The following is an 18,805-nucleotide window of genomic DNA, read 5'->3' as shown; positions in this document are numbered from 1 at the left end:
TTTTCACATGGTGTACGGAGTGCGTAGAAGTTTTTGGTAAAGGAAGGGTAATTAACCGGTTTGATAAAGTGTACCTACCAATAAAAAGTGGGTAAAGCAAAGTTGTTTTATTTTATAAAGTTTATTAAATATGAGAATTTAAGAGTTTCAAAGTTTTAAATATGTCATTTTGAGTGTGACCAAATACTTGCTCACAAACCTGGATTATCACAGGAGCTATTTTTTTACATTTTACATCTCAACATATGCAGATAAAGAATAATATGGAAGTCTGGACATTTACAAGGCTTATGACCGTCATAGGCTTGGTTAAGTGATCACTTTGAACACGTGCAACATTCACCAATTCTACGTATTATCCACATTCTTGTTCGCAAATCATGGTTTTCGCTCTACTTAACGCTGGTTTTCGCTCCACAAAAATATTTTTGATATCTCAAGCATGTGAAGAAAAATGTGAAAGAATGGGTAAGGAACAGTTTTCCATATTCTTCTTCGACTTTTTTGAGATATTAACAAAAAAAACTTTTAACCATGTTCAATAGATATTTTAAAATATCAACTTAATCGTTTTTTTAAATCATTTAGAATACGGATAGGTACACTAAAAACATTGAGCATATGAAATTTAAAAAAAAAAATGGGTTAACAATATAAAAATTAAATACTTTTTAAAATGTGTGGAATTTACTTAAAGTGTATTTCCATAACCCCTGTTTTCTCAGATGAGTTTAAACATTTAGAATACGGATAGGTACACTAAAAATATTGTGCATTTGAAATGAAAAAATCAGATTGGATTAACAATATAAAAATTTAATCCTTTTTAAAGTAAAATCGTCAAAATTTGGTTTCTAGTTAAAATGGAGCTTTTATTATGAGCGATTATAAATTGATTGATTTGAAATTGTTGTATACTGCCACCATCACGTATATTTTTGATATTACCTACACATAAAATGTGTAGAATTTACTTAAAGTGTATTTCCATAACCCCTGTTTTCTCAGATGAGTTTAAAAGTTTAGAATACGGATAGGTACACTAAAAACATTGTGCATTTGAAATAAAAAAATCAGATTGGATTAGCAATATAAAAATTAAATACTTTTTAAAGTAAAATCGTCAAAATTTGGTTTCTAGTTAAAATGGAGCTTTTATTATGAGCAATTATAAATTGATTGATTTGAAATTGTTGTATACTGCCACCATCACGTATATTTTTGATATTACCTACACATAAAATGTGTAGAATTTACTTAAAGTGTATTTCCATAACCCCTGTTTTCTCAGATTAGTTTAAAAGTTTAGAATACGGATAGGTACACTAAAAACATTGTGCATTTGAAATAAAAAAATCAGATTGGATTAGCAATATAAAAATTAAATACTTTTTAAAGTAAAATCGTCAAAATTTGGTTTCTAGTTAAAATGGAGCTTTTATTATGAGCAATTATAAATTGATTGATTTGAAATTGTTGTATACTGCCACCATCACGTATATTTTTAATATTACACATAAAATGTGTAGAATTTACTTAAAGTGAATTTTTATGACCCCTGTTTTCTCAGATGAGTTTAAAAGTTTCAAAAATAATTATTTGTGTTTTCGAAATGCAAGCTTTCTAATTTATGAATTTATTACACCAAAGGGCATGCATGAGCTGTTATTGCGATAACCAAGTTATAGTTTTCTCATTAATACTTGACTTCATTTTAAAAATACAGTGTAACTGAAGTGGACCACATAGACCACAGCCTCCTGAGAGTAGTGGAACAATATTCCCATTAAAACTTTTAAATTATGCTTTCGAATCGCACCAATCCAATATGGAATTAAATAACATATCAACAAAAAAAGTTTATTTTGAAAATCTGTCGTTCTCAACACTAACAGTAAGTTAATAATTTTAAACGTTAGTTTTCAAAACAAAGTGCATCAGTGCCAATATTTTTATTAATGTCTCAATGGGTTCGTCCCTTATGCATGTAAGTTTTTTTTTATGAGAAGATAATATAAAAGTTTGGGTGTTTGCATCATTTGGTCATAGCTGGCTTATACAATTACTTGGGTATCGTTTTCTATTTTGTAAAATATTTTATTTTACCTCTTTCGAGATACATTTCTCCCGGGGGTCAAATTCAGTAAATATGTGCAAAGATTTGAAGATACAAAAAACAATATTGTTTTTATTTTTGGTTAGATATTATCTCCTTAAAAAAAGTGAAATCTTTGTCAAAAATATATATCGACGTAAATATAGTTACATCAATTGATTCGGCAGTCACTTAGTGGTAAAACCTATCCATTTTTAGTTTAAAAAATTGCTTAGTAAATTCCACTATTTCTTAAAATGTACTTAATTAAAATGTTTGAAAATGATGCGGAATGCATCGAAACACGAGTCACATTACATTTTAAGAAATAGTGGTAAAAATAAATATAGTTACTTTTGACGAATTTTCATTTGAATTTTCATTACTTTATACATACAGTATGTTTTTTTGTAGTAAATTTTAACAATATAAATTGTCGGTTTTTATCGAATTGGCAAAAAATTGTAATTTTAAAATATGTGTCTACTACAAAGTATTTGTTTTTTTGGTTAAAATTGTGATTTACGTAGGTCCAGTTTTTAATGTATTAAATGTTTATAAAAATAATAAAAATCGTTTTATTCTAAATGTTATTGTATAAAAACAATTGTAACTATTAAAGACGACTATCAAAGCCCAAATACAATAAGTAAATTTAATTTATTTGGATATTTTTTTATATGTGGCAAAGTCTTGAGTTAATGTCACGCCCCCGTAAAATAATTTAACTTGTATATTATATTTTTTTCCACACTCATGTGAATTTTATTTATGGTACAACAGTTGCAAAAATAATTTATTTTCACGTAATTTATACATATGTATTTACATTGTATACTTATTTAGAAGCAGAGTTTATGGAAGACACACATTAAAATTATCATAAAGAAATGCTTTTCACCTAAATAAAAAGGATCAATCTCACTTCGTAAATTAAAATTTTCCATCCAATCAATAAAAAAATATAAAAAATGTGTGAGCGAATTTATTTTAAGAACGTTATTACATTGCGAGTATAAACTGTAAAAACTTTGGCACGGATTTCCGATCAAAATAAACGAGTAGTAGTATTGAAATATTTTAGAATCGAAGGTTTTTAAACTTTGATGTTGATGAAACTGTTCGTAGGAGCAGATCGGATCGGTTGCATAATACGCAGACGAGATAATACAAAATACAACGCCGATTGGCTACCAGCCAGTACAATATGTATACAGTTACAGATCACAGATTCACAAGCAGAGCTGTTGAACTAATTTTACAACAGCTACATCTCCTGACATGCGCACTGAATCAATTCATCCACAAAACAGTATCCAATCTAATGTACAATACTGCAAATAAAAACAGTATCTTTATTTTCTTGATTGTTTTTCACAAATACTTGGTGGCACATTTTATAAACATTATAAAATAAATTAACTTTGTCTTTAACCCCTTTTTATTTTTGGGTACTTTTTTTTCTCCTACTGCTTTCGACAATAACCTTGTCATCAGCAGGGTTAAACATGTACATATTTGTGATTTTACACTGTAATATTTATTTAATATTACCCTGGACTGGTTCCTGAAGCGCAAGAGTGATCACCTTGCCTTCATGTAAGTAATGATCAACTGCGTCAATTCGATGCAGTTCCCTATGCACCATTGGGTGTGGATAAGGGTTATAAGTAAGTTTTTAATCCTGATAATAACAACGTTACATTAAACGGTGGTTAAAAATAATTTTGTTTTATTTTATTAACAATAAAATAAAACAAAATTATTATTCTTTTAAATGGTGGAACGATTCTATTACTTGACACAATTACATAGAGACTGAATTTATTCTTCTTCTTGGTGTAGGTCTTGTGGCCTATTTTTAAGAGGCCTTCATAATTAGCCTTCTGCGATGTCGATTCCCAGCTGTCAATCCATCTTCTTGGTGGTCTGTTATGTCTGTCCTTGGGGTTAGATGTGCAATGCAACGTGTGGGAGCCTGGATGGTTCCATTCTCCTCACACTCCCATACCATTGTCTTTTTCGTTGCCTTCCCCACCTAACGACATCTTCGATCTGACATATTTGTCTTATTCTGGATTTCCTTATTCTATCTCGTAGACTCTTGCCAGATGTGCTCCTTAACGTCAACATTTCTGACACTTTTAGCGCGTTTTTTTATTACTGCGGTGTCGCACTGCATTTGATCTTTAAAGGCATTAAAAAAACTAACTTTAAAAGAGCAATTCAGAAATGCATGATGGAGGTGGGTAGATCTGAAATAGATCGCATTATTAGGCCATTTTGTATTTGATTGCATGTCATAAACAAATTTCTTTTATAAAACATTATTAGGACATATTATTTTAATTCTAAATAATGTAAATGAAATATAAATAAATTAATGTACAACATTTTGAGTGTGTCCAAATACTTGTTCACAAAATCTGGATTATCTCCAATTACAGGAGTTATTTTCATTTTATTTTATTTTATTTTAAATAAAAATGCCCAGACTTCCATATTCTTCTTCATCTTTGATGAGATGTCAAAAATAAAATAAATTAATGAATATGAAAGTAGCTCACAAATGTATGGAGTTGGCGAAAGAAGGATAAAAGTAAATTGAATGCAGTGAAAATACTAACTTTCAAATAAATGTAAGTCAAACGATGTATGAGAGATGTTTGAATACTAAGAATATTTTCAATACGTACATACACTAAATACATTAATCCTGTAAAATCAAGTCATTGTTATTTCAGTTCATTTCCTATTTGTATAAATCCGAATGGAGTGCAGTATTCTAAGATTAACATTGAGGTCAGTGACTCCAATAATAATTGGCAACGGAGCAGACCATTTAACATTGCTGTTAAGTTATTGTTTGTTCGAGTAATTTGACGGGTATTATATTATAATTCATATACAGTTCTTTAAAATCACTTGTACTAAAAAACTTGTCGTTGAACCCCAATCACAAATACTTAAAATTTAGTCAAAACAACAAAAGATACTGCCGCGAACTCACACATGAAGCGACGTACAAATTGTATCGTATATATATATATATATATATATATATATATTTATATATACATATATATATTTATATATATTTATATATATTTATATATTTATATATATATATATATATATATATATATATATATATATATATATATATATATATATATATATATATATATATATATATATATATATATATAATAGGTCGTAAGACCTGTAAATAATTATTTCCATGTTTTTCTCCATATTTGTTGAGATGTCGAAAATGTCCAAATAAAGCAAAAGTGGATAAACCCAGATTTGTGAACAAGGATTTGGACAGACTAAAAATGCTTGAAATGCACTTTTTTCTCACAAACCCGAGAACCCAAAAGTTTCTTATTCCGGAAGAACTAAACAACCTACAAATATTTTCTAGAATGGTTTTCACAGATAATTTGTGGCACATTTAATAAACTTTACAAAAAATATTACTTTGTTTTAACCACTTTTATTTGTTCTTTTCTCTGGTTTACCAATAAAAATTCGTTTAAAAAATTACACAATATTTTAAATAAAATTAAGTACATAATATATATTTAAGTTATATCAAAATATTTTATCGAAGTTATTTTAAAACAAAGTTACGGTTTAATTATAAAATGGAAAATCACAAAGTTATTGCTTCAAATATAAATCATATAAATACATAGTTTTATTTTATAAATCTCCAAATAAACTGTATTCTCTAATTGCTTTAGAATAAACGAATACAGCTCTAAATTTTATCTCTCAACCAATGCCTCACTATCTAATATAAATTCGTAATACATTGGGTCAAATAAAATATTCGATAAATACGCTATAGACACGTGGCGACTTCATCTGATAGCGAATTCGCCTGTAGGTAGGCAATCCGGCCAGCACGCGTCGCGTCACCGCCCCTCTTTTGTTCGCAGAAAACTGCTTTGAAAGACTACCCATAGAGCGCGTGGCGGGGCTTTTTGTAATCCTTATCAAAAATAAATTACAATAATTAACTGTTGTATATTATACGTATGTAATTTAATATTGGAACAATGTAAAGATGATTTCAGTTTTGAATTTAATGAATTAGACGCCATAAAAAACGTTTTGGAATTGACAAACGAATCCTCGTCACAGGAGATTCGTTAACAAAAAGTATTACCATAGGCAGGTTGGTGTGCATATTGACAGTTGAAATCAATGTATGCTTATCAGGATTATCAGGAATATATAATCACATCACATATCAATGGAAAAGGGTTATTGAAATACAAATTTCTTCAAATCTCCAAGCTTGTTCGACCTCATATGCCCCGCTGACAGTGATAGGTGCTTTTAAAGCGAGTGTTTTTGCGTAGAATTTTCATTAATGAATTACATGAAATTATAGTAACTTTAAACATAAAGAGTAAATCCACTCACGAGTTGGCATAGGCTATGAAACTTAAAAAGTTGAAGCCTGAGTAGGGTAATGATAAATGGTGTTGCATAAGCCGTAGCTAGATTTCAGAGTCACTTTGGGCGTTAGGTAATTAAAAAATAGGTGCTTTGAAATCATTTGATCTATTTATTTTCCGTATATTATAAATGTCTCATCTTGAGATGAACATCTATTGTTTTCGTACGAGAGAAGATGGATGTCTTAGCATTTCAGAGTTTACGAACTAGCATTTGGCTTGCTTAAGTGATCAGTTTTTACACTTGTGTAACTTACACCATCCTGCTCATTACTGAACATTCATATAACATTAACTTTTTAAAGATGCACTCTTATTAGATTGCTTGCGTATGATAGTTTTAATGCTGATAAAGATAGAGTTGAAAATTGACGAAGAATGTAGCTTTCACTGTTACAGGAATCATTATATTTTTCTCATTATACTCGTAGGTATCCAACAGCAGTGTATATATACATATTTCAATAAAATATAATTATACGAGGTTCAATAATAGGTAAAATCGTAAATGTTACCCAAATATATAAAAATAATCATCTTTACCAGAAAAATTAAAGGTCAAAAGTCTTGGACATCCATCTTCTCTCATATATAATAATAATAATAATAATAAAACCCTTATCGGCATCCAATGATGCATAGGGCACTGTGTCATATAAACGCAGTGTTACCTTGATCGTTTTCACATGAAGGAAAGGTGATCAGGCCTCCGCCTTAGGTACCAGTCCATGGTAGTATTGAATAAATATTACAGTGAATAAATCACTTATATTTATTTTACCCCCCTTGGGAATCGAACCCGGGACCTCCAAAACGGTAGCCGAGCGTGCTGACCATTGCACTACGGAAGCGGACATATATAAACTCATATATAAACGATAGTTTTTTTAAACGAAAGAAGATGGATTATGTTACTAGAAGACACCTAAAACATATATTGTTATACATACATATGATAAAATTGAGTGAATAAGCCAATGTCTGATAGTGTTAAAAAAAATTATGTTTGCTTGGTTGATACAAGTTTAAAATTAAAATTAAGGAGATTATCGTTTTGTTTGCATAAATTCTTAATCGTCTCTCTTGTCATCTGGTATAATAATTGAACAATATTTACTTTATTATGGTCGCAGTGGTGCCTTAACTACTGTTGTGATTCTCTTCGTTTGAAGATGGGCACGATGGGTATACATTGAAACATCACCCCTGACAAGGACTGAAATATCACCGATAACGCAATCACCCCTTATCTTCTAAATGACACAGAGCTTCTGTCTAATTGAACAACGTTTCATCGCCAGCTAAGTGTAAATTGATTGTTTGGAATACGGATGCACATAAAAGGCAAAGTTATTAGATAGTAAACCTACGTACAAAAAAATATAGATTTCTGGGATGAAAATGCATTAAAAAGTAGGATAAAATAATTTCAGATAGTCGAAACCAATTTAATGATTTATGTTTATGTATAAAATATTTTATCTGAATATTTAAACATAAAAAAACAACACAAAACGTTGATTTTTATGATAACTCAGATAAGATATAATATTTGAGTCTTATCAGTAAATTCACGATTTGGTGACCTTTTTTTCTCACATATGTATGTATATGTTTAAAAAAGTATAAAAATATTTGTTCGAAGCAAACAAAAGACCCAATTAGATCGAATACAAAACATCTTAAAAACTAACAGACAATCTCTGATAATTTGAATTCATAATTACAAAATTATTAACATTTTTTATCATTAATACTCAAAATCATCTACTTTTTTGTCATTTATACCTACTACCGAACACTGGGTTATTCATATTCAGACTATCTTTTTTTAAGTTAGAAGAAAGAAAAATCCACTTAAGTAATGGTCTATAAACCTTGTGCATAAATAGCAAGGTAAATAATAAATGTAACTCCCATCTAAAAAAAAAACACTACGGATGACATATCAAGTTTATTATAGGCATCTTTACTCGTTTCCAAAATAACGATGGTGGAAATCTGAGCGCCACAGGGCTTACGACCTGGCATTTGTTAGGCTTAATTATTTAATTAATACACCATTCTGCCCAATACAACTAATAAAAATTACAACTAACATACTAAAGGAATATAACAAAAGTGGATCTTAAAAAAATATGTAAATGGATGTTCAATAATGGAGAGAATGGTGAACGTAACACACGTGTATAAAATGATCACTTAAGCCAGTCAAATCCCAGGTTTATAGTCATTAATTGATTAAAATTCCCTATTTTATCGTTTAAAACGATAGATGCTTCGTTTAAGTTGAGACACCTAAAATATACATAAAAATCTCTTGTAACTTAAGGGTCAAATTCACGTGATCGACGTTTCTGGTTTCCTTTGCGCCGCCCAGGAGATTAAACAACAACCGCCATAGAAGACCAGACCTAGATTACGGGGCGATTAGGTTGCAGCCTTTGACGGCTGTAGAATATTGCAGATCTGATCAAAGCTAGGGGTGTTATGTGCAATGGTTATTATTGCCAATGTGTATTGTTTGGTGTCTGGAAATTCTCGTAGATCTACTGATACGAATAAATGTGAATTTAACTAAATAAAACAGACTCTACAGTTAATATGGTAGGTGGGAAAAAAATCACGAATCATTGATTTTTCGGTAAATTCATGGATAAAGAAAAACAATATAAAAAAAACAAATGATTGTTTCTAATCCGCCTGAAACAACAACAGATACCTATATTTGCAATATAATACAAATAATTAACATTTTTTTTACTTAGTAAAAAAACACTGTTTTACCAAGTAAAACTTTAATTAAAACTGCATAGATACTAACTACTGCAAACTAACTGCATAATTAATGAAAATAATAATATTAAGTAGAAATTTCGAATAAATCATTCAAGTATCCAACTTCATCTGGGCAACGTTATCCGAAATATATTTGGTAGTAATAAAACATAATTAATTTGCCATCATGTGCGATTTGACTCGAATTTTTTTTTTGTATTTTTATTCATAAGGGCATACAAATTGATATATTTTTGGCGTCGAAAATTTATTCAGATTAAATTATAACATTTTGAATTTAATATGATGGAGTTTATATATTATGTAAAAGGACGACGTTATCCGGTTTCACATATAAATCCACAGATACAATGTAAATAATCTATCATCTTTGACGAAGAGAAAACATAACAATCCATCAACCGGCGATGATATTTTCAAATACTTTCGATCTTAATGGTGTCAGCTTGTGGTCATTTTTGTAGTGAGTTTAAAAAATATTTCAAGTTTATTATAATATATTGATTAATAGGCTTTTAATGAAAATTAACATCGACAATTAAGGCAACTGGGATAATCAATAGCCCGAAACATAATTTCATTAAAACCCAGGTAAAATTTAACCTTATTACATTAACTTAATTTAATACATAACACCGTTTTTGTATTGAAAACATTAGTTTTCTTCCAAATAAATATATGGGTTTGAAAAGAAAAGAGTTCATTCACTCAGAGAATTGAAATATTAGAGTTTAAAAAATGATATAAAATATTTATTCGCCAAATTCCAATATGATCATATGGAAAATATAATTCTTATAAAGAAAACCAACCAAGTAGCCAAGTCAATCTTCCAGTGAGAGGCTCAAGGAACCCCTGGGCCTTGAGCTACCTTTAAAAGTACTAAAGCGGTGCTGGTGACAGTTAGCAGAAACGTTATTGTCAAGAAGTGTGCAATGATAGATTGCCAGTCAGTGTTGCCACTGCAGGAATAGAAACATCAAGGTGATTAAGAACTTACCGTGAAGATTTTAAAACATATTTGATTGACAGCGTTTTGAGTATGTCCAATTTTTAAAAAGCTTTTTTCGTCTCACCAAAAGATGTCTCAAGTGAACTTTTAATGAATTTAAGCAATATGTTTCGAATTTTGAGTAAAATAAATAGAAGTTCAAAGAATTTGAGTAGCGTGGTTGCCAATCATGGGTAGAATAGGTGAATGTTACACGTGTGTAAAGTGATCACTTAAATCAGTATATGACGGTCGTAAGCCCTGTAAATGCCCAGACATCCATATTCTACTTCATTTATGTTGAGATGTCATTAAAAATTATGTATCTTGTAAGTACAGATGCAGAATAAGTTCATTAGCGGTTTGTATTGAAAGATCCCCCTTTCTGATATCTGCGTTTTCCGAAACACGACTTGTTCGAGATCTTCGGGATTGCGGAAGATTTGCGATGCGTGCACTGAATGCATTCCGTCTGCATCGGAATAATTGCCGATAAAATATTGATGCAACTCCCTCCGGCGTTTCCAGCGCAGATAGGCTAATTCGATCCCTATCGCGGCCATAAAGCGAACAAAGGAAACATCAAGATGATAATATGTTCCATGTACGATGCACTTTCTGCATGCTGTCGTAAACATCCTCACTCTGACGTTATTCCATTTTTAGGAAGCCTAAATGACTAACATAGCTTTAAAGAGTAATAAACCATTATCCAGACTTAGAAAACAAAATACTCATCTCATAAAAAAAATCATTATCTAAACGGTTTTCTTATAAATTATAACATTTTTTTAATTTAACCTTTATTTGAATGCTATATACCACTACCCAGCCACACTGGCATTTTTAATTGCTATCTTGGGTCAAGATTTCAAAGCAATCGACGAAAAACGTGAACAAACAAAACTTAATTTTTTTTTATACACATAAATCAATTCAAATGTTTTAGATAGAAACATATTCCTTGTGGAGAGTTTTATGAATTATGTTTTATGAATTGAGTTTTACTGAATTTATGTTTTTTTCTAATTTTTCACAGGATGGAGTATCCAACGATGCCGAACCCAGCCCACCGGAGCATCTTCAGTCCAGCTAAGGATATAAAGAGTCCAGTATGTTTCTCATAATCTATTACATAAACGATTTTCAAAATACTTCAATTTATAGGTTTATTCTACAAAAGCTTTAAACGATTAACTTTTAACACAACGAAACATATAGATAATTAAAACGTAATCATAAACATTTTCAGTGCAAATCTGAACATTTTGAGATAGAATTAAATACAATTTTCTTCCAAATCTTAAAATGGTCAAGAATCGAATGAAATCTAAATAATATCGATTGAACGAAAGCCAACTCACAAACTATCTTTCCTTGATTGAATAATATGAAAGAGCAATTATAACGTTCTCCCAAAATATCTACTCATAGGCATTTGAAATTTTGTTCAATATAACGAATCGGGTTACATTTATCGTTTTGAAGAGCAGAGCAATATTGTTGTTATTTAAAAAAAAAACATGACAAATATTATAATTTCATCAATTGATTCGGCAGTCATTTTGTGGTAAAATCTATATATTTTTAATTAATGTTTTACTAAGTAAATACCACTATTTCTTAAAATCTACTGTGTTTCGATGCATTCTGCATCATTTTCAAATACAGTATGGTGTTTGAAAATGAAAATTTCAAACGGTGTTTGAAAATGATTTTAAGAAATAATGGTATTAACCAAGTAAAACATTAATTAAAAAAAATATAGTTAAATAAGAAAGCGTAGGATACAGGGAGATAATTTCCGATTTATCTTTTTTGTAAGGAATTTCCATAATAAAGTCAACATTTCAACAGAGACACAGAAAATTGTCATAATATAGGTAAGATTTAAGCCCCAGATAGGGAATAAGGGTTAGTGCTGCTTATTTACGCTAATTCAGATGAAAGTTAATAATGTATAAGAAGCAATAATCCAAAATAACACTTAATTTTCTATCTCCGTAATAAAATTGTAATTAGATACCTTCAGTTACCATGCATGGGGTTATGGGATTGATTTACGATAGGCGTCAATAGAAATACTATTTATTTTAGGAATAAATATTTCATTTGTGACTTTAGACTACATAGAACTGGAAACGTAAGATATGTAAATCAGCCTCCCTTTTTATAGTTTTCAATCAGGATCAATAGTTTTCACTTAGATGTCTATGAATCTGGAGACTAGAATTATTTTTTTAAAGTTGTTTAATTGAAAAAAAAGTAAACACTGCGTGTAATCAACGTAGTGAAATGCGTTATACTGGTTCTGAATAGTGTTTTTTTCCAAAGCGAAGAAAACAGTTTTATATTTCTGAAAGCTTTATCTGTGAAGGAAGGTTAATATTTTATTTTTATATTGTTATTTTTTTCAGCCAATGTCACCAAGAGAGCCACCTGCTTGTGTTCAAAATGCAATGATGAACAAAGAAAAGAAACCATTCACTTACACTCCCGGTGGCCTTGACCTCTCACAAATTCGGTCTGAGAAGATGGCCAGACGTCTCATGATAAACGCCATGAGTCCCGGGGTACAAGAAAGACCAACGCCTCCTTCTTTTACCCCTTCTTGTGATTCTCCGCCAGTTAAACCTCCCTTAAATAACTATTACAATATGCCAGTAGCAGTGTTTCCAATGATACAGATCCCCGCTAATCCAAAAGAACTACTACGAAGAACAAGTGGACCATATAATAGAAGTGAATCTGTAGAGAGATCAGATGTAAAAACTTCTAAAAAGATAAACAATGACGAAGATTTAAGTTCTGATAAAGATCTTATTTCTACTAAAGCGATAAGTAACCATGAAGATAACAATCCTATAAGTGAAACAAAACCCAGAGAAGTTGATGAGTCCAATGAAAAATATATTGGTAACGGCATTCAAGAAGATGTAAAAGATATAGTTCAAGGGGTGGTAAAAGAAACAGTAAAAGAACTCGTAAAACAAATCCAAGAGTTGAATGAAAAAAAGGATTCTAAAGTTCATGAAAATAAAAGTGTTGAGAAAGAAAGTTCAGATACAACCAGTAAAATACAAGAAACCGAGATAATTCAGCAAGACGTACAGGAAAGTGCTGAGGTTCAAGAAAAATTGGATATAAATGCCAATGTTTGTAAACAGCCTGAAAGGACTCCTACACCAAATCTGGTATCAACGACGGTGCTTAAAATTGAGAACAAAGAAAGTAAAACATTAAATGATGACGTTCTTTTAACAAACGAATCACAAAATGATGTTAATCATAATATTTCTCCGGTACCTTCAGCAAAAGAACAAGAAAAACTAATAGAAAATACCGATGAGGATGGTGATATTACACCTAAAATAGATATCGATACAAAACATTTTGAAACTGTGTTGTCAGAAATGAAAAACAAAGATAACTCTTATAACAATATCTTAAAAAAAGAAAACGAAAAATGCATGGAAAATACACAAAATTTAAGAAATTCAGTGAGTCCAATCCCAACATATGACATTATAGACAAGCAAAAGAGCTTTATGAGAGAAAATCGTGATTCTATAGTAGCACGAAGAAACAATGAAAATATAAAAAGTCTCAATAATGACCTTGATAGTCTTCCAAGTTTAAGTCTTTGCTCAAAACGCTTTTCATTTTTAAGCGAGAGTTCAGCTATCAGCGATGAGGATTCGATTAGTTTATTAACTGGGATACCACCAAAAATATCATTGATAGATCGAAATGTTAAGAAGGAAGCACCAAATGAAACACCAAAAATTGAGATTCTTCCCCCCTGGAAACAGGAAGAAAATTATATTTCTGATAAACAAAGTGATTTTCTGCAACCTTATGATTCTAATGTTACTCAAACCAAACCATGGACGCCAACAAAGAATGCTTCACCAACACCATTCGACCCCGTTGTTCAACCGTTCAAAATATGTAACGAATATGAAAAAAGCTGGCTTAATAATACTTGGAGTAAGCCTAAACCAGTAGAAAATTTGACCCCAGTAAATATAAATAATAATAACGATAGCGAACCAGCGTGGAAACGCGAATTAAGAGAAATAGCCAATCAGAAGCGGGAAGCAAAGGAAGAAAGTGAGTTTTATAAAGAAGAGATAGAGCCTCCGTGGAGGAGAGAGTTGCGTGAACTATCAGAATCTAGACTTTCAAAAGAATCATCACCGACACCGTGGAAACCAACATGTAAATTGAATTACAGCAAATCAAATGTAGAAGACAAATCTTTATCGATAACTAATCCACTTTGGAGTCAAACAGTTCGCCCTAAAACGTGGAGAGAACGTAAAGCAGACTTGTCAAGAGACAAAGAGGTCGATATACCAGAGTGGAAAAAGGTCGGCGAGTTGAGAAGAAATTTTGTGAATTCGTTTATAAATAATAAGAGCACTTCCAGTTCGTCTGCGTGTAGTTCTCCTGCTAGGGAAATAAGGAAAACTCCAGAAATAACGGTAGAAATTGCCGGCCATCCTACAAGTACTCCTGCGGTTCCCGCAAATAACAACGCGTATACATACCCTTGGGAATCTTCATCAGAATCCAGCGCGGCTTTCTCCCCAGAACCATACCTCTTCGATAGGACGCCTACGCCTCAGTCTAGAAACAGTCCCTATAGGCAAACTCCGCAGTACGTTTACGCTGATATGCAGTCGCCTGTTATTCCAAAGTAAGTTTGAATGATGAATTGAATTTTTTTTTACCTAGTTCAGTTTTAGCATCGCATCCCATGGTTTTTAATTCACTTACCAACGCCAAAGGTGAATTGGCTATTTTGAATTTTGATTGTTTATTTTTGTTTTTATTTTTATTTTTCATTTTGAGAATACATGAGTACCTCTTTTTTAAATACTGGTAAATAATCTTAAGCCAGCTAACTAATTATTTTTTGTTTAAAAATGAATAATAATTTCGATGAGAAATAATGTCCGGATTTTTTTTACAATAGTTTGGACACACTCAAAGTATTGTTATTATTTTATATTTTATGTAATGAATGCTAGTTCAACTTTTTTGGAAAACCCGTTTATTTTCACTGCTCGAAAAGAATGCTTTGATATATTTTTTGGTACAATTGTAATTTGTTTGTTAAGTATATAAGTTTAAGGTAAGATGATATACACCTTATAAATAAGTAAACACATATCCTTTGTGATATGTGTTTACTTATTTATAAGGAAATGATATACCTAAGCTAACTTCAGCGCTAATCTAGAATCATTAAATAGTATAAATTCCTGTCTTTCACGAGATAGCGAGTGTTTTTACTTTGACCTATTCACTAAAAAATTAGATGAAAACATCGTTACTTTAATAAAAAGAGTAAACCCACTCGCCATAAAGAATAGGCTAAAAAACTTATAAAGTTGGAATATGATAAGCCAAAGGTAAATTTTAGAGTCACTTTGAGTTTAGGTTTTTCCAAATTGCAATCCTTTGCAAATTCACTGTAATTGTTGTTCGTTGATTCTTTCATGTTTTACAGAGAATATGGCACACTCAGTTATCAGCCAAACCAACGCCAGCAAATAAGATCCTGCCCCATACAATCGAGATCCTTCAAGTATCTTCAACTACTGACAGGAACGACGGAGACGTATGAAGACGATGAACCCTTCATTCCCCAATCACCACTTCACTCTCACTTAAGACCGGATAATTTATAAACTTTAACAATAATTTAAAAAATATTAAGCTTACAATTATATAAACACTTGCCAATATATTATAAAAAGTATTTTTCTCATTGTTTTTGCCATCAAAATGCTTCTTGCTGAAATGTATGTACGTAAAATCAAACAGTTGTAATCGGATAAACGATATTTTACATCAAGACGTGAAGACAATAAACTCTTAATTCCTATATCACCACTTTACTCTCACTTAAGACCAGATAATTTATAAACTTCAACAATAATCATTTAACTAATAAATCATTAAGCTTAGCATTATATAAACACTTGCCAATATGTCCGTTATAAAAAGTATTTTTCTCATTGTTTTTTTCAGCCAAAATGCTTCCCGCTAAAATGAATGTTTTATCAAACAGTTGAAACTATATTTTAAACCGATATCAAGACGCGCATGTTTCAATACTATAGATTTATGAATTTGTATATTATTTACAAACTTAAGTTATTATATTTTGTAATTAAAGAAAAATGTTTAAAAAAACTGTGTATCAATTACTTAATAATCCTATATTCCATTTAAATCTCTTGCAATCTTTATTTTTTTTTTTTTATACATTTTTAATATTATTTACTGATTTGGCATTAACTTATATAAAATAACGTGTTTGGATAATTTAAAAAATTACACACTTGTATTATATGCCATTTGTTGAGTTTTATTTATTTAAAATGATTGATTTAAAAAAACACATGTGTTTTCATCGATAGGTGATTACAAAAACACCTGTACTTTTTTAAACTAGTCGTGTAAAATGAAATAAATATCAATAATTGGCAAAATACAAGTGTATATTCTTTTTAATAAAAAAAATAACTCGTGTGAAAAACAGAATTAGTTTTAAATTTTGTGAATTGAATCATTCATTTTTTATATTCAATTCTTCATAAAAAATTATGGTATTTATATATTTGAAAATATCTTTATTGAATTAAGTAATTTATTAAAATTTCGTTAGTTAAATGATGAAATTCATGAAGAATAATAGTAAGGTTAGGTTAGGTTAGATTTTTTTTAGATAATTGATTTTTAAACAACGAATAACAAAGCGTAATACTTTTTTTAAAAATTAACAACTGAATTAGCTTTCATGAATTTTGCGAACTGAATAATTAGTTTGATATGTTGAATACCTCATAACATTAAAATATTTTAGTTTTCAAAGTATTTATATTGAGTTCATTGTAAAATCTTTATTAAAATGGAATGAAATTCTTACAAACTAAAGAGTTAGAAACGGTTAGTTTAGTTTTTAAGGGTGCGTTTTAAATAATTGTGGCTTTGAATAGTTACCAACTTACTAATTAAAATAAAACTTTTTCATCCAGCTTTTCATTTGAAAACCACATTTTCCTTGCCGATAAATATCGGGAAATTCATATTATTTTCAAATAAAACAGCATCAGGAATAGTCAAAAGTTAGGAAAATATTTAAATGAAATTTCTTGGTCGTTTTTTTTTTAATTTTCAGGTTATATTATGTTTTTAATAGCTTTTCACATGAGAAACTAATTTCTCTATTCCTGATTCCATTACCTTATGTGTGAGTGATATACGAAGTAAAACATGCATTGTAGGCGTTATTTTATTCTGTGTTCTGGAGATAATTAGGTCAAATATTACTATTTTTAATATCCATACTAAATTTTCTTTCATGAAATATATATGTATTTTACTTGTATATGTGTATGAAAATTTGTTAAAAGATTTTGTATACGCTGATTTAAATAGATATTAATGATCCTAATGATAAAACTTAAAGTAGTGTGGTTGTCAATAATGGGTAGAATTGGTGAATGTTACACGTGTGTAAAGTGATCACTTAAACCAGCCTATGACGGTCGTCAGCCCCGTAAATGCCCAGACTTCCATATTCTCCTTCATCTGTGAAGAGATGTCAAAAAATAATAATTAAAGTTAAATTTAATCAAATATTTTTATTTGAAATGTGATTTATGAAGATAAAAATTTTCATTCCTTTTATTTCTTTTAAAAAAGGAGTCGTATGCTGTCTTAAAATGAGGTGGGTATTAAAAAGTTTCCCTTCTGATCTGATTTGAGATTTGAATCCATTTCTTTGCGCATCGCTGAACCTCTTCTGAAAGCCAAGAAAATATGATGACGCTTTAGTGGCATCTAGCGGCCGAACATGGAAACGCTCTTCTGTAAGTGAATTAGATTTGCCCTTAAGTCTTAGTAGGGTAACAAATCCATTAACGTCAACGAATTTTTAAACGAATCTAAACAAATCATTTCTAATATTTTGAATGAAAATTTAATAAAAAGTACCAGAATAGTTTTTTACTTAAAATATAAAGATTTGTTGCCTTAGACATAAGGTAAAGGAACGAATCAAATCTTATATAGGAGCTAATGGAGATTTATATATGTATGTTTTAATGTCTCATGTCCATAGGCATTTTTATTTTATTTTTTGTGATCTTATATCGACTTTATTTTGATACCTGGATTTAAAATTACTTTTGTCATTTTTCAGTAGTTTAAGAAGAGACTTTTTTCAAAAATGGCCTCTACATTAGAAACTTTATATTTATGTGAAACATGGCACCTTACAAGGGCCCAGAGCAGCCGTGTACTAAGCTTTGAGAATATGTGTTTGCGGAGAATTTTAGGCGTGCGGTGGTTTGACTTTGTGAGGAATGAAGAGATAAGGCGTAGGACGCAGCAAATCTTGGTCACAACTGTCGTCAAAAAAAGGCGATT

At 30.2% G+C, this 18,805-nt stretch overlaps 1 protein-coding gene across 2 annotated transcripts in view; it reads left to right on the top strand.

Moving 5' to 3' along the window:
- The window catches only part of LOC148311952 (uncharacterized), a 31,127-nt gene extending 14,563 nt beyond the window's left edge, over positions 1-16,564 (top strand). The window contains exons 2-4 of one of the 2 annotated variants that reach the window (XM_088278250.1): positions 11,397-11,469; positions 12,775-15,059; positions 15,894-16,564. In XM_088278250.1, coding sequence (XP_088134376.1) covers positions 11,398-11,469; positions 12,775-15,059; positions 15,894-16,056 — 2,520 coding nt within the window. In that variant the 5' untranslated portion in view covers position 11,397 and the 3' untranslated portion in view covers positions 16,057-16,564. Of the gene's footprint in view, positions 1-11,396; positions 11,470-12,774; positions 15,060-15,875 lie in introns of both variants that reach the window. The other variant, XM_088278249.1, reaches the window with a different exon arrangement.
- The last annotated feature ends 2,241 nt before the right edge of the window (positions 16,565-18,805 follow it).

The sequence above is a fragment of the Brachycentrus maculatus genome, unplaced genomic scaffold (genome assembly GCF_059751285.1).
Source record: "Brachycentrus maculatus isolate JH-2025_06_01 unplaced genomic scaffold, ASM5975128v1 h1tg000055l, whole genome shotgun sequence".
In the NCBI taxonomy this organism is placed as follows: domain Eukaryota; kingdom Metazoa; phylum Arthropoda; class Insecta; order Trichoptera; family Brachycentridae; genus Brachycentrus; species Brachycentrus maculatus.
This window is presented reverse-complemented; position numbering and strand designations above follow the sequence as displayed.